General features: G+C 49.9%; 10 protein-coding genes across 10 annotated transcripts; 3 read left to right on the plus strand and 7 right to left on the minus strand.

Annotated features, from left to right (window-relative positions):
- Positions 1–1,801: 1,801 nt before the first annotated feature.
- Positions 1,802–4,325, minus strand: G6M90_00g024750 (uncharacterized protein; the record flags this gene model as incomplete). Its single annotated transcript, XM_014692620.1, has 6 exons — positions 1,802–1,989; positions 2,050–2,727; positions 2,778–2,955; positions 3,007–3,264; positions 3,322–4,110; positions 4,311–4,325. The coding sequence occupies 6 exons, from the start codon at positions 4,323–4,325 to the stop codon at positions 1,802–1,804; spliced, it is 2,106 nt and encodes a 701-aa protein (XP_014548106.1).
- Positions 4,326–4,837: 512 nt separating this feature from the next.
- GPI8 (GPI-anchor transamidase) lies at positions 4,838–6,037 on the minus strand (the record flags this gene model as incomplete). The annotated part of the gene is made up of 2 exons (XM_014692619.1): positions 4,838–5,471; positions 5,538–6,037. The coding sequence occupies 2 exons, from the start codon at positions 6,035–6,037 to the stop codon at positions 4,838–4,840; spliced, it is 1,134 nt and encodes a 377-aa protein (XP_014548105.1).
- Positions 6,038–6,708: 671 nt separating this feature from the next.
- G6M90_00g024770 (uncharacterized protein) lies at positions 6,709–8,215 on the minus strand (the record flags this gene model as incomplete). The annotated part of the gene is made up of 2 exons (XM_014692618.1): positions 6,709–8,136; positions 8,198–8,215. The coding sequence occupies 2 exons, from the start codon at positions 8,213–8,215 to the stop codon at positions 6,709–6,711; spliced, it is 1,446 nt and encodes a 481-aa protein (XP_014548104.1).
- Positions 8,216–9,748: 1,533 nt separating this feature from the next.
- On the minus strand, positions 9,749–10,737 carry DPH5 (Diphthine methyl ester synthase; the record flags this gene model as incomplete). Its single annotated transcript, XM_014692617.1, has 3 exons — positions 9,749–10,352; positions 10,407–10,531; positions 10,603–10,737. 3 exons carry the CDS (start codon positions 10,735–10,737, stop codon positions 9,749–9,751), a joined length of 864 nt encoding a protein of 287 aa, XP_014548103.1.
- A 325-nt stretch (positions 10,738–11,062) lies between these two features.
- On the plus strand, positions 11,063–11,776 carry snu23 (U4/U6.U5 small nuclear ribonucleoprotein component snu23; the record flags this gene model as incomplete). Its single annotated transcript, XM_014692616.1, has 1 exon — positions 11,063–11,776. The coding sequence occupies one exon, from the start codon at positions 11,063–11,065 to the stop codon at positions 11,774–11,776; it is 714 nt and encodes a 237-aa protein (XP_014548102.1).
- A 727-nt stretch (positions 11,777–12,503) lies between these two features.
- On the plus strand, positions 12,504–14,052 carry ALG1 (Chitobiosyldiphosphodolichol beta-mannosyltransferase; the record flags this gene model as incomplete). The annotated part of the gene is made up of 3 exons (XM_014692615.1): positions 12,504–12,762; positions 12,826–13,019; positions 13,072–14,052. 3 exons carry the CDS (start codon positions 12,504–12,506, stop codon positions 14,050–14,052), a joined length of 1,434 nt encoding a protein of 477 aa, XP_014548101.1.
- A 235-nt stretch (positions 14,053–14,287) lies between these two features.
- On the minus strand, positions 14,288–14,887 carry ubc15 (Ubiquitin-conjugating enzyme E2 15; the record flags this gene model as incomplete). Its single annotated transcript, XM_014692614.1, has 2 exons — positions 14,288–14,652; positions 14,722–14,887. 2 exons carry the CDS (start codon positions 14,885–14,887, stop codon positions 14,288–14,290), a joined length of 531 nt encoding a protein of 176 aa, XP_014548100.1.
- Positions 14,888–16,167: 1,280 nt separating this feature from the next.
- Positions 16,168–18,195, plus strand: G6M90_00g024820 (uncharacterized protein; the record flags this gene model as incomplete). The annotated part of the gene is made up of 5 exons (XM_014692613.1): positions 16,168–16,393; positions 16,447–16,743; positions 16,798–16,907; positions 16,990–17,402; positions 17,457–18,195. The coding sequence occupies 5 exons, from the start codon at positions 16,168–16,170 to the stop codon at positions 18,193–18,195; spliced, it is 1,785 nt and encodes a 594-aa protein (XP_014548099.1).
- An 854-nt stretch (positions 18,196–19,049) lies between these two features.
- G6M90_00g024830 (uncharacterized protein) lies at positions 19,050–22,206 on the minus strand (the record flags this gene model as incomplete). The annotated part of the gene is made up of 6 exons (XM_066129944.1): positions 19,050–19,974; positions 20,029–20,280; positions 20,338–20,744; positions 20,826–20,861; positions 20,928–21,705; positions 21,767–22,206. 6 exons carry the CDS (start codon positions 22,204–22,206, stop codon positions 19,050–19,052), a joined length of 2,838 nt encoding a protein of 945 aa, XP_065986130.1.
- A 637-nt stretch (positions 22,207–22,843) lies between these two features.
- Positions 22,844–25,000, minus strand: plcN_1 (Non-hemolytic phospholipase C; the record flags this gene model as incomplete). The annotated part of the gene is made up of 4 exons (XM_014692611.1): positions 22,844–23,706; positions 23,793–24,682; positions 24,736–24,815; positions 24,881–25,000. 4 exons carry the CDS (start codon positions 24,998–25,000, stop codon positions 22,844–22,846), a joined length of 1,953 nt encoding a protein of 650 aa, XP_014548097.1.
- Positions 25,001–25,708: the final 708 nt, after the last annotated feature.

The raw sequence follows: 25,708 nt of genomic DNA on the forward strand, positions 1-25,708 counted from the left end.
GGCAACTTGAACAAATGCGAATTCTGCAAGTTTGGTTTGGGAGTCAAAAGAGGAGTACGGATCAAAAACGGATGGCGTTTGAGATGATGGGCAGTTGGATGGATATCATATTATATTACCCTGATAATTGTTTTTTTTTTTTTTTTTGCTGGGGATGGCGACCAGATTACTGGGAAACAAGAAGCCTCAATATTCTTCCATGTTTTTTTTTCTTTTGACTTTCGCAGATTTTTTTGTATTTTGTTCTATTCCCTTCTCTCTTCTATCTCCCTTGTTTGATTCTCAGCCCAATATTGGCTCCTGACTTCCTTGAGCTTGTTTTTTTATCTTTTTGATGTTGATATATTTGTTCACATATGATGGATGGTTTACCGCCACTATCAACTGCTGTTTGTTGTAGCTGCTTCAGGTTTCTTTTGCGGCAACCTTGTGATTTTTGGAGCGAGCCTTGGAGTATGGTAATACCAAGGGAATTGGTGATGGAAGCAATGCACTGGCACGGATGATCTCTGCTTAATGATGACGAGTACCGATCTGGGGCTTGACTTCGATGCTTTTATGCGAGGTACTTCACTTGTATTTAGTCTTTATCAGAGCTGAACTCTGGTCTGAGCACGGGACTGGCTGGGTTGGTGTTGTGCTCTAGCTGGATGGGTTAGCTACTGGGTGAGGATGATGAAGTAGTAGATGCTAGAGAGTCGCAGGACCTCCAGGATGTCACGCGATAGGATTATAAATGTAACTGAGATGTTTATTTACTGTTCATCCGTGAGCAAGTTGTTAGATGCCTGCTGATTATCTGCGTATTGCCGACATCCGAAAGAGAGCAAGCCCGCTTCAGCAAATCCTGAAGTTGGCTGAGTGGGAACCGGTTACAGTTATACTGACATGCCTTCACTCTGGTCAACGAACGAGGCAATGAAGCAAACGAGTATTTTTCGTCAACGTGATCAAAACAGCAACATATTTTACCCATTGCTATACACTAAGGATTACCTCGTAATCTCCTTCGCCCTCGCGTCTTTGCACGACGACACCACGGCTTTGAATGTCGACAGTTCCTATGGAGGAAAATGCCGACATCTTCTGCTCGCGGTAGCAGGCAAGCGCGGCATTATGGCCCTTGAAGAATAGTGTGCCGATGGAATGGGCTGATGGTGGAACACGAGTCTGAACTTGAATGAGTGTACTATTGGTAGAGAGGAGGGAAAACAGGTCTGCCAGGATGGGTGCCTAGATGTTTCACGGGTATTGCAGGAGGGGAAGTGGCACAGTGGTGCTCGGTGATTGATTACGGGACCAGACACTTTACTAACATCTGTCTGCCTTGCATCCTTGACGGGACGGTTGATGGGTCCAACGCCAGCCGGATTTGAAGTGCACTTTTGTGAAGGTGAAGGATGTGCCCTGGTATACTTGCTTTCTTACGAATGGGGCAACAAGGTTTGTTCAATATTATATGTTGTGGTGACATCATTGATATATATTTGATGATGGTGCTGATTCGTCCTGCGGCATCCGGCGAATTGGCTCTCAAGGCGGAAGATGGGCCCTTTGCTTCTTTTGTGGCCGTCACAACGGAGTTGGTAGTCCTGATTTCTGTTTTCCGAAACAAGTAGCATGAGGACGCATGGCATCTTGCGAAGCTTTTGGGGAATTGGGATGATTGTTGGCCATGTCTGGAGGGGACGAATTGCACATAGCTTGGTAGCGACGTGACGACAATACCTTCTTTGAAACTAGCTGAATTCATCCTACTCCAATGGGAAATACCAACTAGTATCGTGTGAGTACAGCCCGCTTAGAATAGGAACTTTCCTCCACATCCACCGCACACCTCGCCCGCCGATTCGACTACCGTAGATGGTCCCAAGTGCTCCTTCGCGATCCGAGAGAGCTCGGATAAATTCAGACATCGCAAATCGCATACCGAGCACACCCTGGACACGCCTGGAGCCATGATTGCAAGTCCCGTGGCAGTACACGTAGCTGTAAATCCGTGCAAGTTAACAAACAATCTGTACCCAAAGCGAGAACAGTCCGACTTACCGAAAGAATGGCCCTTTTCGCAAATCGACTCAATTCCAAGCATGACCAGGCTCGTCCCGCAGAAGACACACTTTTGCTTTGGAATAACACCCTTAAACATCTTCCTTAGTGACGTCTCGTGAACTAACGACCTATCTGTGGTCCCTGACAGGAAACTCGGCATATCTAGTATCCTCCCATACATGGCTTCCCATATTGTCCCTTCAGTGGTCAACTTCGGTACATGGGGCACCGTTGAGTCTGTACGCTCACCCGTATCCCATGAAAACAAGACTGTTGACCGTGGTCGTCTCTCAGCGTGCTGAGTGGCGTGCTTCGATACCAGGGCCGCAATGGATCCGTCTCCGGGGGAGGCGGCTAGGCCCCAAAGCCGAAAGCGGTGAGGATGGACTTTTGATGAGACAGCTTCTTCGGAGACGGGGGTCATGTCGTGGACTTCGGGTTCGTCGAACTCAGAGTCGGTATCTGATTCGGAATCGATGCCGCCGAGGGCTTCGACGCGGGATACTTGGCGGGTGACAGACCGTTGAATGCGTTCGGCCCATTGGGGGAAAGGGGTTGTCGGAGGGAGGTTAGTCTGGTACCAGTCTTGGTTGGTGGGCGTGGCAGAGAGGCGGATGAGGGTGTACAGCGGCTCGGCGGGTTTCATGGATGGATCGGGGTGGTGGATGATGAGGCCTGGTGAGTTAGTCGCCAGAAGGAAAGTGGTGGAATTCAAGTAGACGTACCTGTTATGGGATTTGTAGAAATTTCATCAGGCGGGGGGTATGAAGTTGAGCAGTCTCGAGGTGAGTGAGGCGCAAGACGGGGACCTGGATTTGCGCAGAGATCAACTTGGAAGGGTTTAACGACGAACGGCGTGGCAATTATACCGCGGGCCATTTGGCCATTGCTATCTTGCCAGATCTGCCAAATGTCAGCTTCTATTCCTACCAAGCCCCTGGAACCAAGGAATACCGTGTCTTCCCACTCCACAAACGCATCTGAAGATAGAAAAGTACATATCGACGTGGTGTCGGCTTCTTCTACACGGATACTCGGGTCTTGGCCTCGATGCCAGCGCCCTTGTATAGTGACTCGTCGAAATCCAATGTGATTTTTCCCCAAGTAGGCGATAGTTGCTGTGCGGTAATCGTTTGTGATATGCCATGGACTCCACTTCAAGGAAAAGGGACCTCCGGTAGGGACGAATTCCGGATCTGCTGCCTCGGTAGCCTGCAATTGTCAGCAATCGCAAGAACCGCCCCGGCGTGCAAGCTCTAGGAAACTCACATCATGCGGTCCCCTTCCGTCGAATCGATCAATCTCAAATATCTCCCACCCTGCCACCTCGGAAGAGGACTCATCCGACTCGGGGGGCTTGTAAAAGAATTGTATCCCCATAATGGCAACTTCCCGGGCATCATTCAAGTACGCCAACAAGCCCATTCCGGGAGCAATTTCCTTGGCCCAGGAAAATGACACAATCCGTTCATTCATATTCCTGAATCCACTCTTGCTCTCACCGTCAGGAATGGGCAAATTTGCACCCAGGCCCCAGAGGAGTTTCCAATTTCTGAATGTCCTCGTGCGAGACCTCGATGACATTGCTGTCTTCTGATCAATATACTCACCCAACGCAACGATACTCCCCGAGGTGGTCATTACGGTCACGATGGGCCGCAAGTTTTGCCCCAGGCCGTTGGGAGACCATTCCACACGGAGAGTTTGCCCCAAGGCTGAGCCAGCTTTTGTCGCTTCCGCGTTCCCGACGCCTTTGAATACGAGTGGCTCCGTGGAGCTGGAAGGAGGCAAGGCCACGCCAGCAAAGGCGCATAACGGGCCGTTGATAGCTGGGTCCGGGCGGACGATGGCGCAAGCTGTGAGCGTGAGAGAGAACTGGGGTTGGAGGAAGCCGTCGTCACCAGGGTCGTCGGGATTGCTGCCCGCCCGAGGGTATTCAGGCAGAAAAATGTGAATTGTGTCACCCGTTGCGACGGCTAGTTCGGCATCGCATGACCAAGCTATGGCGTGGAAAGCCAAAGGGCGAGCTTTCAACTCCAAAGGTTCGAGAGGCCTGGCCTACTCATCGATCAGCCTTGATGTGATTTATCATGGAAGAGTGTTGCCACTTTTGAGAGCTGTAAAGTAGGCTTGGATATGGGGGCGCAGGATAATTCGCAAAGTGATTGTCATTACGAATCATTGTTGTCGATTGACGTATGTCGTGCTGGATAGTAGGCCAACGTTCTGAACCTAAATTTCTTTGCAGCTCTACTCACCTTTGACCTATCCATGTTTCTGCGGCGCAAATGAGCGCGGACCTACAAATTTGAGAAGATCACGTATTCTCCATCGCTTTGAATGAAAATGTATTTTATATATGGAGAGATGATAAAAGCTGAACTGATTTATCTGAGTCTTGCTCTCAGACAAAAGTTGGTTTGGTGCCACCCAGAGATAAAACGAACCAGCTTTTGCTGACTAAGGCCGTTTTTTGGTAGCTCCAGTGGGACAATCGTGAAGGGCCAACATACCATACATTATACCATTTTACTCCTTGTTCAGCACATTTGTACCAAGTCTCATTTTATGCCTCTAGTTTACAAGGGTATACAAAGCAGATGGAAAGAATGCGTGCCTATAAAGCAAACCTGGCCTTCTCCATTTCAACCTTAACCAACGCCATCCCATGTTCACTCTTGTGGAAATGAACAGTAATTTGACAAACATACCCCTCGGTTCGGCAAGGCCATGCGTTTTCTAAATTTTTTTCTTTCATGTTTATTAAATTAGCATTCAGTCGTAGTTATACTTCTAAGAAGGAACCAATTGCCCACAGCAGACCACAACCAGCCAGAGCAGTTGCACCGACAACCTTCTTGTTCCACCACTTATCGTTTGTTAGGACTGTGGCCCCTTGAAGCTTGGTGACTGGCTCAGTGGAAACACTGGCCGGCACAGAGGACGTGTTCCTGGGGGCTGCATCCTCCTCAGCTTCCTTCTCCCGCAGAATAGCAATGGTTTTGCTGAGTGCAAGTAGCTGCTCGTCAAGGGACGAGCTCGAGTCGCGATCAACCTCGACGTTTTGGATGTTGCCAAAAAAATCAGTAATGAGGCGGCTGCGCGCACCCTCAGCACCGCCAGGGAATAGATCGTACCGAACCCCAGCATGGGAGTGGATCTTTTCGTAGTCGTAGCTGTCGAACAGTTCGCCCACTGTCCTGGGGCTGTTCAAATCCTTGACCTGGTTTTCGAGAAACTCCAGATTATAATAGGTGTATCGATCGATAACAGCGACGCCAACGTCATTATCTGCGTGGTGGGAATATGATGATTGGTCGAGTTCGGATGACCCAGTGGCGATAATGTTCGGCGAGTACAGTCTGCTGTACATGGTGTTTGCTTGGCAAGTGTCAATCATGAAGAGAATCTCGTGGTATCTTGTCAAGTCTCAGGTTAGCGTTGACTTCCAAAGCAGGCCCAACAGTCCTTAGCGAGTTACGAACCTCTTCTTCTCCCACATTTGTTGAAAAGCATCTGCAAGATCGAAAGAGCCGATTTCCTCGGCATCCTGGAACTTTAAGAACTCATTTCCCCCGTGTCCCGTCATATATACAAGAATATTGCTTCGGTCGTCGGTTAACAAGCGTTTGCTGCGAGGCATCTCATCGCCAACACGGTCTGTCAGCAGTCGGATAAAGTTCTCAACCGTAACTTCATAGCCACGATAGTCAACCTCGATATTGTCGCCGTACAGATCAACAGCTCGGTCGGAATTGCTGTAGACAGTGCCGGGGAATGCATTGCGTGGGTTGCAGGCCATATCGTCGGGAAGCATGAGAATGATTTGTGAATCAGGTATGCCTAATCGCTTGACTGTTCTGTATATAGATAATACATTTGCTAAGTGGCGGTAGTTGAACCAGAATCGCGACGTGCACACGAGAACAGCCCAATTGCTTGTGTGCTCCGAAAGGCCTGTGGTGGCGAGCATGGCCACAGCCATGGCTGCAAGCTGCAGCTGGGAATTTGTAAACTTCATCGTAGAGCACAATGATGCAGTAACGTGGGCGCTCAGAGTACCGGTAAAAAATCCGTGCCTAAGAACTGACAATGATCATGACCTGGTAGGGAGAATTCCAGAGGCTGCAGAGCGCCCGGGGATGTGGTGATGTCGGAGAATAGCCGACGCGAAGTGACAGATGACTAGGGGTGGGCTTACAAATGGGGACATCAGCCAGATTAACGGCCCGCAGCCAGTGCTGGCTGGCGGGGCATACCTGTGCTTTCAAACACCTCGCCCAGAATGCAAACACGTGCGCCTCAATGCCTACCTAGGTATTTATGCAACCCGCGGAGACCCTGATTGTTTCGCTGCTCTATTACTATCTGCGCTTGCTACTTGGCTGCTAAAACTATCTTGCGAGCTAATCGGCACAGCAAGTGAGGAACCCTTTCTCGCGGTCCAACGGTGTCTCGTCAACCATATCACTCCCATGTCAACCTCAGCCAAGGGCATATCTATGACTGACAATGTCAAAACTAAGCTAGGGACCTAGTTCCGACCATTCAGGTACATTGATTTCGTCACAATTTCGTGTCTGGTCCCCAGGACTGCCCAAATATTATCATCATAAAAGCCAGCTTCAATAACTTGCCAACCGCCAAATTGTTCCTTCACTCAAAATCCATAAAGTCGTCGTCGTCGTCATCTTGTTCCATCATAAAGCTCAGCAAGGATGAACCAGGGTGACCCTCACCACAGCACGGGCAGATTCCTTCGTCATCTGTCTCCCAATCAGTGTCGGCAATCTCATGCCCGCCTCGTCGGGAAAATTGTACCCAGTTTCGCGCGTCGTCATCACGGCTGAGCGGGACTTGTTTCCATATCACCTTGTCAGGGTCTCGTGACGATGTCGGGTGGCCTTCTTCGACCGGAGCGGGTGGCATGGTGCCGATTCTAGCGTGGGAATGTCCGTGAGGATGGGGACCATCCATTTCATCATCCTCGTCATACTCATCAGAATCGTCATCATCTTCTCTGCCCTTGAACGCCCTGACAACTCTGGCACACCAACGCTTACCGGACAGTGGCTGCAGCTGCTTAACAAGGGCAACGAACGATGCTGATCCATCTAGATATAGACCCTCGTCCTTTAGCATGCCGCTTAATTCGGCCGAGGCCTTCATTCCAGCGTCGTCGAATGGCATGCCTGTTACCTGAAGCTCGTTAAGTGTGCACCCCAACTCATGGGAGGCAACCTCATGCAACTCAGAGCCGGAAAAGGGGAGAAGTGTTTCCGAAAAATTGACGAGATCTAGTCGTAACGACAAAAGCCCTGGGAGTAGTCGAGGCCTAGGATTATTCTTGTCTTTGTAGTTCGGGTCGTACGGTGCACGGAGGGCCATCAAAAAGTCTGTAATCTGAGACCAAGCATAACATCGAAAGCCCCCTCTAATGAGCGGTGGTTCCTTTGGCCGTAGCCGAACTTTTAATAGTTGATCCTTTTTGAGTTCAGCATGATAGCCGCGCTCAAGTCGATGCTTCCGGCGTTGGTCGTCGTAATAGCGGGCGATGACGCGCAGATTTATATGTGTGATTTGGTTCCGATACTGGGAGCTCAGTTCGGAGAAGTTGCGAAGTGCTTCTGGAGTAGTGAAAGTGAAGTTGTTTGACTCCCAAAAGTATCGAGTGCCTTCTGTATGAAGAGCCCTGCAAGTGGCCAGAAAATGTATCGCAACTTGATTGCCACGCGCCTTTTCCTTTTCAGAAAGATGCTCATGAGACAGCTTGGATAAGGGATCAATGATAGGATGAGGGCTTTTCATGGCGAATTTTAAGATTCTTAAAATAACTTCCGTTGGCAAACTAGGGCAACCAAGCTCGTGTGCGGACATAGAAGCCCGAGTCCGACGCCGAAGAGCAGGGTTCTGTTGTATTAAGTGTGCTTGAGCCACAGGTGACCAGGATATGCCGTTTTCCCGTAGAATCCTCTTCAATCGCATGTTCTCCTCCATAAGAATTTGGTTTGTACGTCTCATAGGGTGATTAAAGGATGCCTGTGCTTGGTCTTCCTTATCACGGCATTCCCAAGGAAAGGCAATCTGCGTCGAAGTTAGCAAACAACCGGACCATCTCCCAGAAGAATGATAGTTGGCGTCATACCGTTGCGGACCCGGCCATGATGAGAATTTCTGTCTTTGAAGTTAAAGTTATGGTTTTCAGTCGTATTAGGGTAATGGAAATCAGGGCGTCGTGTTTCGCTTGTGTCACCGGCCACACACTTAGCTGGAGTGGCGTAAGAGGATGGAACAAGAAGTCTTCCCGAAAAAAAAATATTGGCAGCGAGTGATTGAAACCCAACACGAGGGTCGTAGATGGTTCACAGCTTCACCTACGCGCGAACAACCCTCCTTCGGTGGGTGAACTGGCCGTTGCCAGCTGCACCCTGTCGAAAAAAAAAGAAGTCGAAGTTCACAGGTAAATAAAGTTGCACATGGCTCCTGGCATCCAAGTCTCAAATACCAAGTAAGGTAACACAGGATCAACGGCACGATGTTGAGCAACCCCGAGTGTTCACCTGGATCGATTTGAAAGTCGGATTGATGATGATAAGTGAGCAGGCGCCACCGACTAACCGAGTGGGGGGTTAAAAGGCTGTCGCCAATCCAAACAACACTGTCCGTCTGCTAAGGCTGCAGAGAAGACTCGCTCGAGTGCCTCCAACTTTGTAGGGGGGAACGGAATGGTGATGTAGATGGAGAGAATACAAACTTTGGGAAAGAGGGATTAATTTGCAAGCTGTGACATCTAGACTGAGACCAGGACCTGCATTCGGGGTTGAACATAAATTGTCTCAAGGGTCCTCTTGGTCGTTCCAGCTGATTCGCTTCGACGCACTTGCCCGACAGTCAAGCAAAAGACCTCGCAATTGGTCTGTTGTGGCTATTTGGTTCAGTCAATGAACGGCATGAGTGGAGCGGGCATGGCTCGGACGCACCTTCTTCCTGGAGTCAGCATAACCTTGGAACCCACCAAGGGCGGGAGAGGGCGTAAGTTTGCAAGTACAGGCCGCAATGATTTGTTACATTGCGTCATGTGATAGTACGAGACTACCAGTACCTAGACCTCTACCGCGGTCGTATTTGGTCAGCATTGTCGGCCATTATTACTCGAATACGACATGGTGGATTGCTTGTAATGACCAATCCGAGGAAGCCGCTTTTTATGTTTTGAGTACTAGTCTTGTCGAAGAATTACGAGCGGACGGTACGCTTTGCTTCTTTTCACGGAGTACCAGTGGAATCTTTTGTTTCAACTTAATGACATGACATCCGCGGCATGTCTCAGCGATTTGTTTCGGGAAATCGACCTGCAGGCCATGATCGACCGCCCAATGCTGAGAGAATGCAAGACCCAAGCGGTTGAGACCAGCCTATAGTATTCGTGCTCGATCTGTATAAAGTATGGCCAAACCTAGGTCCAGTAATTAATATCCACGAAGTACATTGGACCATAGAATGTCTTTGATATTTGCGACGTCGCGAACCTTGACCCCTCCAGTTACCTGTCCATGAGAGGCCTGATTTCTGTATTCAGAGTACGGATATCATGCTAGTCATATCGCAAAAAAAAAACCTAAAAAACTGCTGCTTCATTTAAGACAAATTCTAAAATGCTCGCAGTTTAGGTTTTCCTTTGTGCAGTGGCAGGCTTTCAAAGCTGCTTCCCATAGTCCTCCTTCCAAATCTTGTCCCATTTCTCCTTATCTACAGCAAATTCCCGAACGTAGTCGAGTTCCAGCTCATGCGTCCGCCTTCCCAGCAAAACCAAACTGTGTAGCGGGGGGCCGAGGAGATCATCAGTCGAACAAAGCTCCTCCAGAGTCCCGGCAATGAACTTCTCTGTTTTCCCGCCCACTCGAGCCGCTCCAATGGCCAAACTATCACGGGTGTATGCACCTTCTCTCTTTTCATCTTCAATCTCAATCATCTGTTGAGCGCACTGCCCTACAGTCATGTATCGTGGGGGTTCATAAACCAGTCTTCCTCTGGCCATATTCTCCAAACTCTGTTCCTTGACTTTGATATCCACTAGAACCAACGTATGCAACCCAATATTACGATTCTCCTTGATACGGTCGTAGAAAGAGGCAGGCTTCCATGAATCTGTAAAGAACACCATAGACACTGTTTGTCCAAAGTTATATAGTTGGAGGCCGCAAGCGCCGATGCCGGACATGATGGATGCGTTCGGCACAGTTCGCACAGGGATAGACAGTTCGCGTGCTCGAATAACTAGGTCGGTGTGTGTTGTCGCACTGCGTTCTCTATCAGCCTCGATTGTGGGCGGTGGCTAGCATCCGTGTGCTTACCCGAAGGGATCGCCGACGACAAGGAAGGCAACGTCTTCGTTTCGGGCGTTGCGCAGAATCTCGTCGCTATTTGATTCGACCATTTCACGGTCAGCGATTGTTATTGAGCGACCATAATACTCCTCCTGCAACAAAAGAAGGAGAAAAGAAAAAAACGTTAGCCAAATTCTCCAGATCAGTCCTGACGAAGGCTTACAAGCACAGATTGGTCCACAAGCAAGATGCTGGTGTAGGCTTCCAGATACACTCTGGACACCTTCTTGACGACTTCCAGACCCTTCACCGTGATATCGGTCTCGTCGGATAGACCAAGTCCCACAAGATACAACATTCTGCCCGGTCGAACTGTTTCCGCCTATTGCAATATTAAAAAAAAAGGATAAATAGACTGGTTGACGTTTGCAGGACATTAAAAAATTGCCCCTCCGCGGGGCAGTTTTTGACGCACCAGTCCTCCGTAATGTTCATAGACCTGCATTGGCAGCTCAGCGCGTCCCAGACCCATCTCTCGCCATCTAGCAGCAGCACTCCCCTCCCTGGTCCATTGAAAACGATCCACCAACTCGAGAGCAAGGTAGGCGGATCGAACTCAGTCTTACAATGCACCGACACGGCACGCAGCGAAATCAACCACGGGTCGCTGCGTCGCTACCATCATGACCGACTCCAAAAAGGGCAGCGCATACGGTGCCCCGGCTGGCGACACTGATTTTCGAAAGACGTGGGATCTGGGCGAGTATGCGGCCAAAGCCAAGGAACGCGAGGCCAAGGAGAAGGAGGAGGCAAAGGCGCGCTACGAAGCAAAGCTCGCGGGCAAGAAATACCACAAGCCATTAACGGGCGATGAGACATACACCACGGCCAGGCGAAATGTCATCGATCTCACTGCACAAGTCGGCAAGACACAGCTCGTGCCCGCCGGCGCCGGCGTCGGAAAACGCGGACGAAGCGCTGGTTTCTACTGCGAGTCGTGCGACCTCACATTCAAGGACAACAAGCAGTTTATCGAACATTTAAATACCACGCAGCATCTGTTGAATACCGGCCAAACGACGGAAGTGAAACGTGCTACAGTGGAGGAGGTTCACGAGCGCATTTCGTACTATATTCGGAAGAAGGAAGAACTGGAGAAAGAAAAGGCCACGAGCCTGCAGGAAAGGCTGCACATACGAGAGGAAGAGAGGGAAAAGGAGCTCGAGGAAAGGCGGCAACGAAGAAGAGACGAGGCGGAGAAGAAGCGGAAAGAAAAAGAGGATGCTGCCAAGGTCAAGACAGAGTATGGTGAGGATGTGCGCATCGAAGGAGAGCATGACGAAGACGACATGATGGCTCAGATGGGCTTTACCGGATTTGGATCATCCAAAAAGTAGTGTTTTCTAACATGGCAAACATGATTAATTATACATTTGATACCCCGTGGCAACCGTTTGCCCTAGATGTTCTCCTGTGGGGGGAGCTGCTTGCGAGTGAAAGGCAGTCTTTACAGAAGTAGCACATAAAATACATACCATGCATCAACTTTGTTTAGAATCAAATGCTGTCAATTCTGCAGCATGCTGCTTGACTCGTTGGCAACAGAGCTCGGCGAGGTCCGGCCCAGCGAGCATTGAAGAGTCGATTGACATTCACCAAGCTCCACCAGCCTGCCCCACGCACTTTTACACCAAAGCAGCTCGGTACCATGCAGAAGCTAGACAGATGACCAGGGGTGTCGCATCTCCAAATCAACCACGTATCGTTCCTTGGCATCGCCAACGGCTACCCCAGATAACACGCTGCTGTCCCATCCTGGAAGGCGACAAAAGGCCAGGCAGCGCCAGTGAGGAGAGAGTGCGCAGTCTCGGCCACCAAGGCTTCAGCATTCTCACGTGTGCATTTGGGCGAAGCATCATCCGGTAGCCAACACGCTGAGCTGGGCCTTGACGCTTGCGAACTTTCCAGCCAACGCCACGAGCCAATGTAAAGGACACTTCGGACTGCGGTGACTGAATCAACTTGCTTGGATACGCACAACCAGCACGACTTGCGCAAAGCCAGTGGTCAATCCAAGCTTCAATTGCTTGAGGCTTCAGTTTTACGGCCCGCCTGCCCGTCATCATGGATGCAGCGTTTTTCTTATCCCTTTCAGCGGGAGTTGTCTCTGTTTTTCTGATGAAATATGGTCTCCAAGCACTCAAATGGCTAGCCTCGGCCCTTTACTACTCTATCCCAACCCGTTATAAAGCTGCACAAAGACCCGAAGACGATCACATCCAGATTCTAGTCCTGGGCGATATTGGGAGGAGTCCACGTATGCAGTATCACGCCATCAGTGTTGCCAAGCATGGCAGGAAGGTTGACATTGTGGCATACAAGGGTGAGTTTTGCGGTCTGCTTTTCCATCTTCTATTAGGATGCTGCTGATATTGACGCCTCGCAGAAACTGCCAGACATCCAGACCTCATTGGCAACGAAAGAGTGTCCATGTATGCTCTCGCACCGCAACCAGAGTGGATTGCCTGGGGCACGTTGCCCTTCTTCCTGAATATACCGTGCAAAGTCATTCAGCAGTTCTGGACGCTGTTTTACACCATGATGTGGGCGACTCCCGCCGCAAAATGGATCATAATTCAGGTAGGACGACTACGAGTTTGGTAAAAAATCTGCATCGCGTTAACTCTCCTAGAACCCTCCATCGATTCCCACTTTCCATGTTGCTCTCATCGTATCTCTCATCCGCGGAAGCAAAGTCGTTATCGACTGGCACAACTATGGGCACACCATTTTAGCCCAGAAATCCTTGTATTCTATTTTTGTTCCCTTTTACAAGTGGTACGAGATCATCCTCGGCAAGTTTCTTGGAAATGCCAATCTGGCCGTCACGGATGCCATGGCTCGTGAGCTTCGAGGGCCGAAATTCAACTTGAAGAACCCCGTTCACACCCTTCACGACCGCCCTCTTGATCTTTTCCAACCAATCACTTCCACGAAAGCGAGAAAGGAATTTCTCTCGCGGCTGCCTGAGACGAAACCCCACGTTGGAAACATTCTTGACGGAACAATGCGGCTCATTGTCAGTAGTACGTCGTGGACTCCAGACGAGGATTTCAATATTCTCCTCGAGGCACTTGTGCTCTATGCGAACCCCAGCGAAGACGACGCCTCCAGCGAGCCGCCTTCACCCGTTCTGGCCATCATCACTGGCAAGGGCCCAGAGAAAGAAAAGTACCTGGAAATGATCAAACAGATCCAGGACAACGGGCGGCTCCCTGGCATCCAAATCCTGACAGCCTGGCTTTCTAACCGCGATTATGCCTCGCTCCTTGGCTGCGCCGATCTCGGGATTTCGTTGCACAAGTCCAGCTCTGGAGTTGACCTGCCCATGAAAGTGGTTGACATGTTTGGTGCCGGCTTGCCTGTAGCAGCTTACAGTGCATTTGAAAGCTTCAGCGAGCTCGTCAAGGAGGGACAAAACGGGTGCGGCTTCGAGACCGCTGCGCAACTGACGGAAATCCTGAAGAGACTGTTCAGTGAGAAGGGTCAGGGCGAGTTGGCTCAGCTGAGAAAAGGAGCCGTCGAGGAGGGGTCTCTGCGATGGGACGAGGAATGGGATCGTGTCATGGCCCCCATAATTGGCATTGATGCCAAGGCAGGAGCTGTGCGTTAGATAAATCAATGGAACGAAGAGGAATTGAAGCATGTCTCCATGAAGCAACACGCCGATATGACCAGGTAACAAGTGCTCTCATTTTACATGCCGTTTGCAAGCCCATGAAACTCCGTGTACCTCGTAAAAAATGGCATCCAAGGCTGCGCCAGACTGACTACCAACTCTTGAAGTCCAGGAAAACGCCACTGCTATGAAACTCCAGCCCTTCCCATGCGCATCATTTTCATCATTTTTAGTCTTCTCCCAAGCTCTCACGAACACATTTTCGGCACCTCTTCCTGAACTCCTTGTGCTTCCCCTCCCTCTCCTCCCGCAGCAGCCTCGCAGCCTCCACATTCGCAGGGCTCTCATCGTTGGGGCTATGGAACAGGCTGATCGTGCTGAGAAGAATGGTTTCCGGGGATTGAACAGGGCTCCACCGCTCAGCGGCGGTTTCGTAACCATATTCATCGTCCTCGGGAGGATGTAGGATGGATATGCAGAGGTTGCCGTTCTCGTAGATGTTCGGATGGAAGGGGATGGGCGTTTGGAAGGTCAGAGACGGTGGCATGTGCGGGTATGTTTGAGGGAAGACCATGCGGGCTCGAAAGTTGCCTCCTGCAGAGCGTTAGTTTCGCGGTAATACCGGAGCCATGGGCAGTGCCACGGGTTGAAGGGAAGGCGCACCGCCGTAGTATTTGCAGTCGTCGTTTATCATTAGCATCACTTCCCATTCGAATATGTTGCTGTCGTTGACGAGTCCGCAGGAGATGCCGGGCAGGTCTTTGCCCGTTTGGATCTCCTTGAGCTGGCGCTTTAGGAGGGAGGCGGCCGGGGAGGTGGTTGAGGCCATGGCTGCGACGGGGATTCAACGGGGTTTCGACGGTCGGTACGGGGGATGTCTTTTGTGCTGATTCGTGGGGGGCGGAGGATGGGCCAGAGCCTTGCATGCGGTGTTGTAGATCTAGTCGTCAACGGTATTTGCAGTTGAGGAAGAGGGCAAGTGTTCAAGTGGTCAAGCCATGGACTGGTCAATGGTGGACTCGAGGTTGAGGATGGTGGGGGCGGATGGCGGCGGCAGTTTCCTTTTGGCGGGGAATATTGAACATCGCGTTTCCAAGCTCCCTCATGGCATTTTGTGGTGAGGACCAAATTCGAGCGAGGCTTGAACCTTGGCCTCGTTCACCTATCGTCTTGGCCCAGCGACACCGCAAAAACGTTTCAGCGCGCTAGAGTATCTCCGTGGCTACTGGCGCTGATCAAATCAAAGGCGGATTTCTCAACGAAGCGGCCACCACCATTGCGACGGGCTATGCGTACTTCAAAACTCGGCACCCGTACATAGCGTTACCTGTGCTTTCTACGTCAATGTCGCTCAGACCAACGGTGCCCGCCGCAGCTGCGAAGGAAGTGGTGACGTATCCGATATCACTCTTAGCTCTACCAGACACAACTACAACCCTGACACCATTAACCATGGCCGATTCTACATCGGTTTGGCAACTTCCAATGCAAGAACCCTTGCCATTTGAGATGGCAAGGCTGGCTTTATCGCGTCCATTCTCGTAATCAAGATTATCCAACAATATCAACTTTGCGAGAACTCACTCCCTGCTAGTTCTGGGACATGCGAAACTTTAAACCCCTTTCCCAAAAGGTGTGCACCGCAATCATGTGTCGGCGACTTTTGTGAGCTGACGCTTGGTCAAGTCTCATCTCACTTTCGCGGCCTAATACTTTCATTATAGAAAATTCCTCCATCAATAGCGCCACCGTATGTATGTATTTTGTGCAACCAACATGTACGGTGGCAAACGCACGCTAGGGTATCAGGTTTCGCTTGCTCAACTGCATCACGGACCTACGGCCCTGCGGAATGCAACGATGCCGCGCTCCCACCTTCTCCGATGTCTGGCAGGTCGAATTTGTGTCCACAAATAGCCGGTTTATCGAGTCAGTTTCAACCCACAATAAGCCGTCACACAACAGCTTGAAACACTTGACAACTTTGTGGGCCTTAGTATTGAGTCTTGACTGCCTTTATATAAACACTGACCATAAGGGGGTTTATTCTTGTGATGGCTGCTATTATCAGAGAATGTTGGCAAGACGAAACAAAGGCTCATGGAAATCATGGATGCGACTAGCACTTCAAAGACAACAGAGATGGTGACCGACACACCTCGCCAAGAAGATGGCCTCAACGAAAAGTCCAACTCTAGCAGCCAGGTGAATCTGGTTTACAGTGATGCCTCCCAAGAGCCTGAGATCCATCTTCGAACCTACATTGCTGTTGTGGCCATGCTGCTTCTCAACTATGTTCAAATTATTGCCCTCCAAGGGCCTCCACTGGTGGCAAGTGAGACAATCCGGGCTGTGCCATTTCGAAGCGCTAACTTTTGCTTCAGCTAGATAATATGGGAAAAAGTCTTGGAAATCCCGCTGCCCAGGCTTGGATTCCCACTGCCTTGTCTTTGGTTCAAGCGGTTCTTGCGCCCGTCATCTCGTCAGCGTCCGACACTTTCCAAGCCCGAAAGCTAATCCTGGTCGTGGGCTGTGTGATATCATTCATCGGGTCGGCTGTTGCTCCTGGCTCACAGAGCATATATCGACTCATCGTCGCGCAGATTCTAATTGGATTTGGCTTCTCTTCCACGGCCCTTGCATACAGCGTGCCAAGCGAGATCTTGCCCAAGAAATGGAGGCCAAGTGAGTCCTCCGATTTGACGATACCAGGTAGAACAATAACTAACGTGGAAACAGTGGTGCAGTCTATTGTCAACATTGCAGCAGCCCTAGGGGCATGCTCGGGGCCTCTCATCATGGGGGCACTTTCTCGTAGTGACCCTATGAATGGTTGGCGTAATTACTATGTTAGTTGCCACCTTTACATATTTTCCCTCCAACTAATGGAATGGCCACCCCTTGACAAGACGTATCTCTAACTCGCGGCAGTGGATGCAAATGGCCATGTGGGGGTTAACAGCAGTTTCTATTCTCATCGGCTACCGACCTAGAAAGCGATATACCGTCTACAATGAAATGTCTCTGAGTCAAAAGATCAAGGCCCTTGACTTGATTGGAGTAGGACTCTTTGCCTCCGGCCTCACTCTATTCCTGGTAGGACTTAACCTAGGAGGCGGGCAGTTTGCTTGGACGGACAAAAAGGTCCTTGCAACTCTGATTATAGGACTTGTCACGCTGCTAGCTTTCATTGTTTATGAGTGGAGAGGAACCAAGGTTGGTATCGCACACCACGATTTGTTTCGCAAAGGGGTCAGTTCTGGTCGAACCTTTTCCCTATTTATCGCCCTCATGTTCATCGAAGGCATCATGTTCTTTGCTTTTTCCATCTTCTACCCTGTTCTGTAAGTTGAGTATTTCCAAGCAGAATACTATATGCCACTAACGTAATATACTAGGACAACCTCTCTATTTGAACAAGACCCCTTGCTAGTAGCCGCGCGCGCCCAACCCTTTTGGATCGCCTGCGGAATATCAACCCTCGTCTGGGGCTACTGGAGCATCAAGGCCAAGTCCATCCGAGTTCCTCTCTCGGTGGCGTTTCTCATCTTTACCGGCGGCACCGTCGGGTTCGCCACCATTCAGCCAGACGACTCGCTGAGCACCTGGTTCTTTGCTGGCGTCTCAGGAATTGGGTTTGGTGGCCCTCTCATCTTGATTATTACCGGCATCCAACTTGCAACACCGCATGCGCTCATTGCAACGGCAACGGCACTGGCTATCACAAGTCGTGCTGTCTCAGTGGCAGTGTTTACGGTCATCTTTAGCATTGCCTTCACCGAACGGCTTCAGCCAAACATTGCCAGTCAGGTGCCTATGGCCGCACTCAAGGCCGGGCTCCCAGCGTCGTCAGTGGAAGCTTTTGTCGGGGCGTTGGCGGCTAGGGACATGGCGGCCCTCTCGCAAATTCAAGGTGTCACGCCTCAAATCATCGCCGCTGGCATTCAGGCCCTGAAACAGGCGTTTGCAGACAGCATTCGGGTGGTTTTTATTATAGCTGCTCCGTTTGGGGCTCTTGCTTGCCTTCTCTGCTGGTTCTTGGATGACCAAAGCAAAGAGATGAACTATAGAGTTGATGCGCCAATTGAGGATTTGCATGCGCGTGCTCGAGCGTCAGATGCTGTTATTGGGCCATGAATGGAGAGAAAGCTGTACAATAGGGAGTATTCTTGGTGATGAGCGAAATTCCTTTTTCCTGGGGAAAAGAAGATGGGTTAAATGGGAGTGTTTACGAATATAGTAAATATAAATAAATTTTTGTCTTGTTTTATATTCTTTCTCTGTGATACGGGGAATCTAGTACATGGTATTATTATTTCTTTAGCTAGTATAATTAATGTATTATAATACGTTCTGTGTTTTTCTCGCGGTATATTATAGTTTTATAGCCTAGTACTTTTTCAACAGCTTCTAGATCATCCGTTCTAAAGTCCATAATAGCTGGCATATTTAGCCTTCATCATCTTGAATATTAAACGTTTTTAGTCTTCTTAAGGCCCTTGGGGACAAAGGCGTCTTGTCTATATAAAGCAGCGGGAAGTCTTTAGGCCTAGAAGCCCAAGACTTCAACTAGGTCATCGAGTCCTTGTGTACATAAGTAACTATCGTCAACTTCGAGTCCGTGTGCCAGTTGTAAAGAAGGGTTACAGGTAGACACTTTTAGTTATCAATCACTCCCGTCACATGTATTCCCAAATAACTACTCGAAAACTCATCTCCTATTCACTCTATACCCCTCTCGTTTTGACACAGTTGGTAAATAATTCAGGAGTTCCATTCGCATTCTTCACAATTTAGTTATACTACTCTACTTCAGCGCCGATTTTCTCCCCTTCCCCCCCTTTACCATTCAGACAGTCTTGTATTCGTCACTGCGCTCGCCTCCTCAGCATTCTTGATTCACTAAGTAAAGGAACGTGTATACTCCTCTATCTAGCCAAGCAATTGCCTACTGGCCTAGAAAAGAGGCCTCGATTCTGCAAAGACGCGACTCAACGGAAGAGCGTTAGTTTCGCGTCTAACGGGACCCATAACATCTCATCGTCACACCCGGGCAGTTGTGTCAGTACGTTAAAGATGGCAGAGTAGTGGGAACCTAGCAACAACTGGAGTTGACGCGGGTCAAATTGCGACAATTGGAATCTTGCCTGATCCCGGCGCGAGTTCCATTCACAAAGTATTCTTGCATGGTCCGTTTTGGTTACCGTGAACTTGGTGCCAAAATTAAAATCTAACTCCTCCTCTTCATAAGCAATGTCGCCGGCGTCCCAGAGGGATTCAAGCTGAGCCCTGAGGTGGTCGGAAACTGCGGCATTTTTGGAAAATGATCCAACACGTTGCGTAGGGCTGCGAAGAAAGGTATTCAGACGCCCGCACTTGGAGCAACCACATGGCACATGGCTTAGAGCTAGTGTTGCGTTCTTGAGAGGCTTTTTCCCTACATATATCTTGACAAAGGCGCTTAGAATGACTGAAAAGAGAGTTTGACAATGCACCGAGTGCAGGGGTATGCCGCGGGAGAGTAAAACGGGAATAATCGAGTGTAGAAACGGCAACCACAAGGTGGGAAATTCCGTGCTTTTAATATTTGCAGCGCCCGCAGTGATCTTGGAAATGAGTAGTGCCATGAGATTATCCGTTTCGGTGCTGATATGGACGACGTCTGAGAAGAAACCAGCCAGCAGTTGAGGAATGATGACTGCTCGGACTTGTAGTCTTTTGGCTTGCAAGTCCGTGTATGCTTCGGTAACCGATGTTTTCCTCGCATGCTTGAAGTCCATGACCTGTATGAGAGACCGTGTCTGGTGAAGATGCAGAGAAATCTCCTTTGCAAAGGGATCATTGTGTAGCATCTCGTGTCGGAAAGTAAGAAAAAAGGCGATGGCGTCATTTCTTTTTTCGAGCCGTGGCGCCACACTGCCAAACGAGTTAGCATAATACGAAATAGTGAAGCGGCCTTGTAGAACGCACGTTTGAGAAATAAATTCGAGGGGGTCACGGAAATACAAGGCACTGCGCACGATAGCCTGTCCATCTTCGTTGCCCAAGGCCATGGATGCGGAGGCATCAATACACTCGCAAAGCATTTTGCGAGCCCATTCCATCAACTCAACCTCGGAAGACCCATAACGTGGAAAATTGTTTTTCGAAAGCGGTGCCAAGTTTCCAATAGCCTTGAACGCATCGATGAAGAACTTGTAATTCGAAACAGCCACGGATATTCTACCACAGTTAGCATGCCAAAGAGGAATCACACGCAGCGCCATGTAATAGACTTGCCCATTTACAATGGCTTTAAACCGGATCTTGGCGCCATTCTCGCCAAATCGAAGCCATTGCCGAAGCCAAATGAAGAAATCAGGCGGCAGGTCGCCGTCATGTTCCTCAGCAACGCGTGTCAAAAACCCGAATTCCTCGAGACCTACTGCGATTTGAAGGGCAAGAAACATAGCATCCCCGGTGAGAATTGGATTGCGGTCCGGAAAAGGTATGAGCTTGGTTTTCTTTTCCCAGGCATAATCACAGAGTCTCAGTACTTGCCTCCCTAATGACTCTGAGGCCTGTTGATGCACACAAAGTCCACCGAAATATCGAATCATCGAGTCGAGAGTCTCACGAACCGCATCAAAATCTGATTCATCCTTAATAAAACCGATCAACGAACCGTGGGGGACGATGGCGATAGCCTAGATTTTAAAGAAATCAGCCGTCATCGTCATGTAGACATCCCAGGGACAGAAAAGGGGTGGGAGCATCCATTGTCATACTTTTCCTTGACGCAAGCTCACCACGTATCCGTCTGACTGTGAAGAATGAAAATGTTAGCACCTCTGGCTATTACCCTGAATTCAGCGTTTGTGAAGACAAACCGTGTCGCGTTTTATTTTCTTCAATTGTAGAATGGGATCTACAAAGCCTCCTCGGAGATTGACACCATTAGGGGCCGTGCCTTTTAGCACCAGGTTGCCGTCCAAGTCTACCAGAGCTTTCACCTGCGTGTGGTATTCTTCTGCTACAATTTCAAGTTCAGGATCATCTCCACAATAATAAAGATCTTCTTCAAAATCGACTTGTTCTTCTACGTCCCCGTCGTCGTCTTCGGTCCCGTCGTCATCTTCGGTCCCGTCGTCATCTTTATGTTTGTTGAAATACAAACTTCTCACCTCGTGTTCTAGTTCGACCAGGAGAATTTCGATGGGAAACTCGCGGGATAAAGCTTTCAACGCCTGGACTTTATCAAGGTCTTGCATCTTTAGACCCTGCAAGGAAAAATTGGCTTTGGTGTAGGTATAGTGAAGAAGATGATAGGCGCACATGCAGTCAGAATCCTTCTTCATGTCCGAAAGCCACCGTTCCAGAGAGCCGCGAAGCTTGTAAACCATAGGTTGCTGTATGGCCGCCTTTAATGGCAGTGGTACAGGCGGATCGAAGCCAATATCAAAAACCAGAAACCATAGAAAGCCTGAACATACCTTCGCCACCTCGCAAAGAGATTGCGGGTAGAAGCAGGCATAGGACTGGCATTCCGAGGTTCGTAACCACGGAATATCCCTGTCGGGACATGTCATAGTAATTCCACCTCCCTCGTGTCCTGATGGCAGACAGAGGAGCATGAGACCGAACATGCCCGGACGCTCATCCTTGAGACTGCACAAACTGGGTCAGGAGACGTGCAACAAAATAAGAAAAATAAGACATGAAAACATACGGCGAGTGCTCTGTTATCGATGGGACATTCCCGGCCTCGTAGATGTGCATCTGTAAAGGCTTGGCTGTAACACGAGTGTTGATCCCTAGATTCCGGGAGGCCTGGTCGCACAAAGCTTGAAGGAAGCTAGGCCAGTCAGGGTGGTACAGGGAGAACTTATTTGCATCCAGAACCCAGTTGCCTCGGATAGGAGCATTGGTATTTCGGTATGAAGTCTCGCTGGGTGGAAGCGGACGAGCTTTCTCAATCATCTGGCGAGCCTGCGTCTCATCGAGTGGCATGGCTATATCGCCGACCCCGTCGACAAACAGGCCGCCGGGAATCTGTCCGGGCGGTTGATAGATTGATTGGAAGAACCTCGGCAATGGGACATTTGCAAGATCCTCGAAAAGCTTCGTCGAGCTGTTATTCCCGTTCTCGAATCCCCATTCCCAATCCATGTCTCCGTGTTACTATTTCTTGCTGCGTGGACTATGTGACTGAGTGAACAACTGGCGGCCTTGAAAGACGATATAGCCGAAGACACGAATGTGTAGTCGATGAGTGAATAAAAAAAGGCAAGAGAACAAACGGCGTGGGGAGGCTGGGAATGGGAATGGGAATGGGAATGGGACTATCAAGGACAGTTGTGCTGTTCGGGCAGCGAAATATTCATCATCGGGCAGCATCCCCGCACTGAAGGCCTTGTGAGTAATTCGGTGTGACCGGGATGCTGGCACGGTCCTTCCTGAGCCCAACATGACTTGATTCGTCCTACGAAGAAGGAACGTTGTTGGGTTGATATTGTGTTACCCTGAGTGGCCCCCTATCAAGTTGCGGAGAACCTCTACGCATACAGCATCATGATTTCTTCCCGAATCTCAAATTAATCCAAATACAATAAAGCTTCTAGTGTTGCCGCGTGCGTGCCTTGTGTATTGTCTTTGAATACATTGCCGGTGTTCACTCGTGGCATACAGGCCTAGCCTCACTTTGCCCGCTCTTCATTATACTCCTACCTGTAAACAAAGTCGACAACCGACTGGCGGGAAACTATAGACTCTATGAGAAGCTCACATCATCTCTCGTCATTTCCATCTATGATTGGTAGTTGACGGCGTAGATTTTAAACCGGCTCCCATGACCCTCCCAGGTAATCTTGCCAGCATTCTCACGATATTCGGGATCATGCTTAGACGACTTGCCCAAACTAACATACTTGCCGGACTTTGCGCCCTTGGCACGCAAGGTATAAGTTGACCCTTGAGCCTCGTACTCGAAAATAAACGCCCTGGCCGCCGACTTTTTAGTCGTCAGACTTCCATTCTTGGAAACATAGGACTTTTCAGAGGTACTTTGGAGGTGGAAGGTGTTTCCAAAACGATTTCCATCGACCGCATGGAGAACCCAGCGCTGTCGAACATCATCATGCTCCTCGGCGCTTTCAAGAGCAACGACGTGCCCATTTTCCGCGTGGCCGAGGCCAAGACCGTTGCTCTCAATGGTAATATAGCGGCCTTCGGTAATGAAGCCCCGAACCTGCTTGAAGCCGTCTTCGACAAGATCATCCATGTTCTGCTCGGCATTGGCCTCGCCATACGGCACCGGCGGGTAGTTGCCATGCTCATAACCGTTCCTGCACCTGGCCGGGCCAACCCAAGCGCCCGTGAGAGATCCCAGAGACAGATTGCCGCTCCAGTTGTTATCGGTGCGAGGCTCGGGGTCGCGCACCTCTGTGAGCTGAGGCAGGGAGTAGTCGGGGTTATCAAAGTCAAAGGCGTTCACCATGTCGGTCATGTGCTGGCGCCTCCAGTCGGATATTCCTTGATTAAACACATCGTAGCCGTTGGCCGCAGCCCAGGCCTCGAGAAACAGGAGATCAGAAGTGTGGTCACCGGTCTCGGCGAATACATGGCCTCCACGCGTCCACGGGGAGACGATGAAGCGAGGGATACGAGGACCTATTCAAGCCAGTTCAGCATCGGGGCGCAAACAGTCATGCGGTAACTCGACTTGGCAGCAGACTGGAGATCATGTTGAAACTCACCAGGACCGATGGGAACTTGTCCATTGTTGGCGTTGAACGGATCCGTGATCCATTCGCCGGGGGCATCTTGGGGAGCAACGGGTGGAATTACATGATCGGCCCAGCCTCCCTGTTCGTCGTAACTTATAATGAGAGCGCTTTCTTTGTACGCGGGGCTATTTGTGACAGCCTCGACAACCTTCTTTTGTAGCCACGCTCCATCTATTGGCATATTAGGAGTGTGTTCGCTCAGTTCCTGCGGTCCTATAACCCAGCTGACCTGAGGAAGGGAGCCCTCGGCACAGGCATCATAGAAGGCTTGGAGGCCCGGGAAAGAAATTCCGTTTTCTCGCAAAGCGTCACCCTCTGGAGCGTCTTGATATTGCTTAAAGTAGGCCAGCATATTATCCTCAAAGTTATCAAAGTCCTGCCAGACTTGCCATGAGATGCCGGCATCTTCAAGGTACTCCGGCATAGTCTTCCAGACAAACGGAAAACAATTGTTTCCAGGAGAGTCACAGCCAGGACTAGCACGGTTGGATAGAATATTGCCGCCCTGGCCATCGGGATTGGTATAGGAGCCTGCAGTATTGACAGTTCCGCTCATCCACATGACGCGGTTGGGATCGGTAAGACCGAGGATACTCTGATAGGAATTATCCATAACTGTCCAACCTTCAGCAATATCCCAGTGCGTGGGCACATCCTCGCGTTTATAGTAGCCCATGCTGTAGTCTGTGTCATGTATCGCCCACCCGTCGCCTCGACCGTTATTGTAAGAGCCGTGCATGGCTTCCCAGCTATTTATTCCTCCTCCCATGCACTGCGTGGCTTCTCTCCAGTCGCCGCCAAGATAGTTGATGTGCCACGGTGACAAGTAGTCGACCCCGGCCTTGGGTTGTCTCATCGATCTGTAGTTGCAGCGATTAGACGAGGAACAGGAAATGGACTGGGACCTTCTCACTGTCTCCAGACGGGAGTGCCATCGTTGACTTGTACATTGGGGTCACCAAAGTTGCGAACCCCGGCCATGGTGCCAAAATACTGGGCATAGTCTCAGCAGCAAGCTCTCGAGTCTTCAGTGTAACAGACCTGTGGTGAGGACATACGTGGTCGAAAGACCTGTTCTCCTGCATAAACAGGATGATGTGTTTAATGTCTTTGAGTGAATCGGCCTGAACAGTGACGGCCGAAGCCATCAGCGTCAAGCCGAGCGTTGAATGCCACATGGTGAAGCGAAACGACCACTCGCAGTTTTCTGATCGTCAGAGGCGTCGCCGTAATGCTGCTCACAGAAATGATCTGTGAAGGGACAGCGAGTTACACGTTGACTCAAAGTTCCACTGAAATTTCATGTTATTCCTGCACGCCATTTTGAAACTTCAAACCGGCTGGGACACCGACAGGATGAGACGAGGAAACAACTCCGGAATAGCCTTTTGTACATCGTCATGAACTCGGCAAGTCTTACCGCCATGATGGGCTCTTTTCCTCTTCCCCGAAAATAAGACTGGCAAAATTGGCGGCTTTGGGTTTTCCAACAATGGAGTCGGTGAGCACTTACTTTAGCAACTCCACGCAGATGCATCTGTGAGCAACACGTGTGTTATTATAATACAATCTCAGAAGTCATTGTCCAAACTGATTTTCTGTCGCAGACGGTCTCAATGCGTTGAGAAGGCACGTTGTTGCATTCTCCTGTGAAGGAGTGGCCGGGCTCCTTTAAAAAGCCTCGACGCGACTGTCCATCCGTGGTGATGCGAGTAAATTCCACACTAAATCATAATAATCTTTTCGAATTCCAGTTCCTTCTTCATATTGACCTGCGGCTTGGAATACAGGGGTTGCCCGGAGATCCTCCCGGAAATACCCAACAGGTCTCGGCCACTCCGGTCCGCCATTGGCCATGTGTACTGGTTGTTTCAGATATTTGATAG

The sequence above is a fragment of the Metarhizium brunneum genome, chromosome 1 (assembly GCF_013426205.1).
Source record: "Metarhizium brunneum chromosome 1, complete sequence".
Classification (NCBI taxonomy): Eukaryota; Fungi; Ascomycota; class Sordariomycetes; order Hypocreales; family Clavicipitaceae; genus Metarhizium; species Metarhizium brunneum.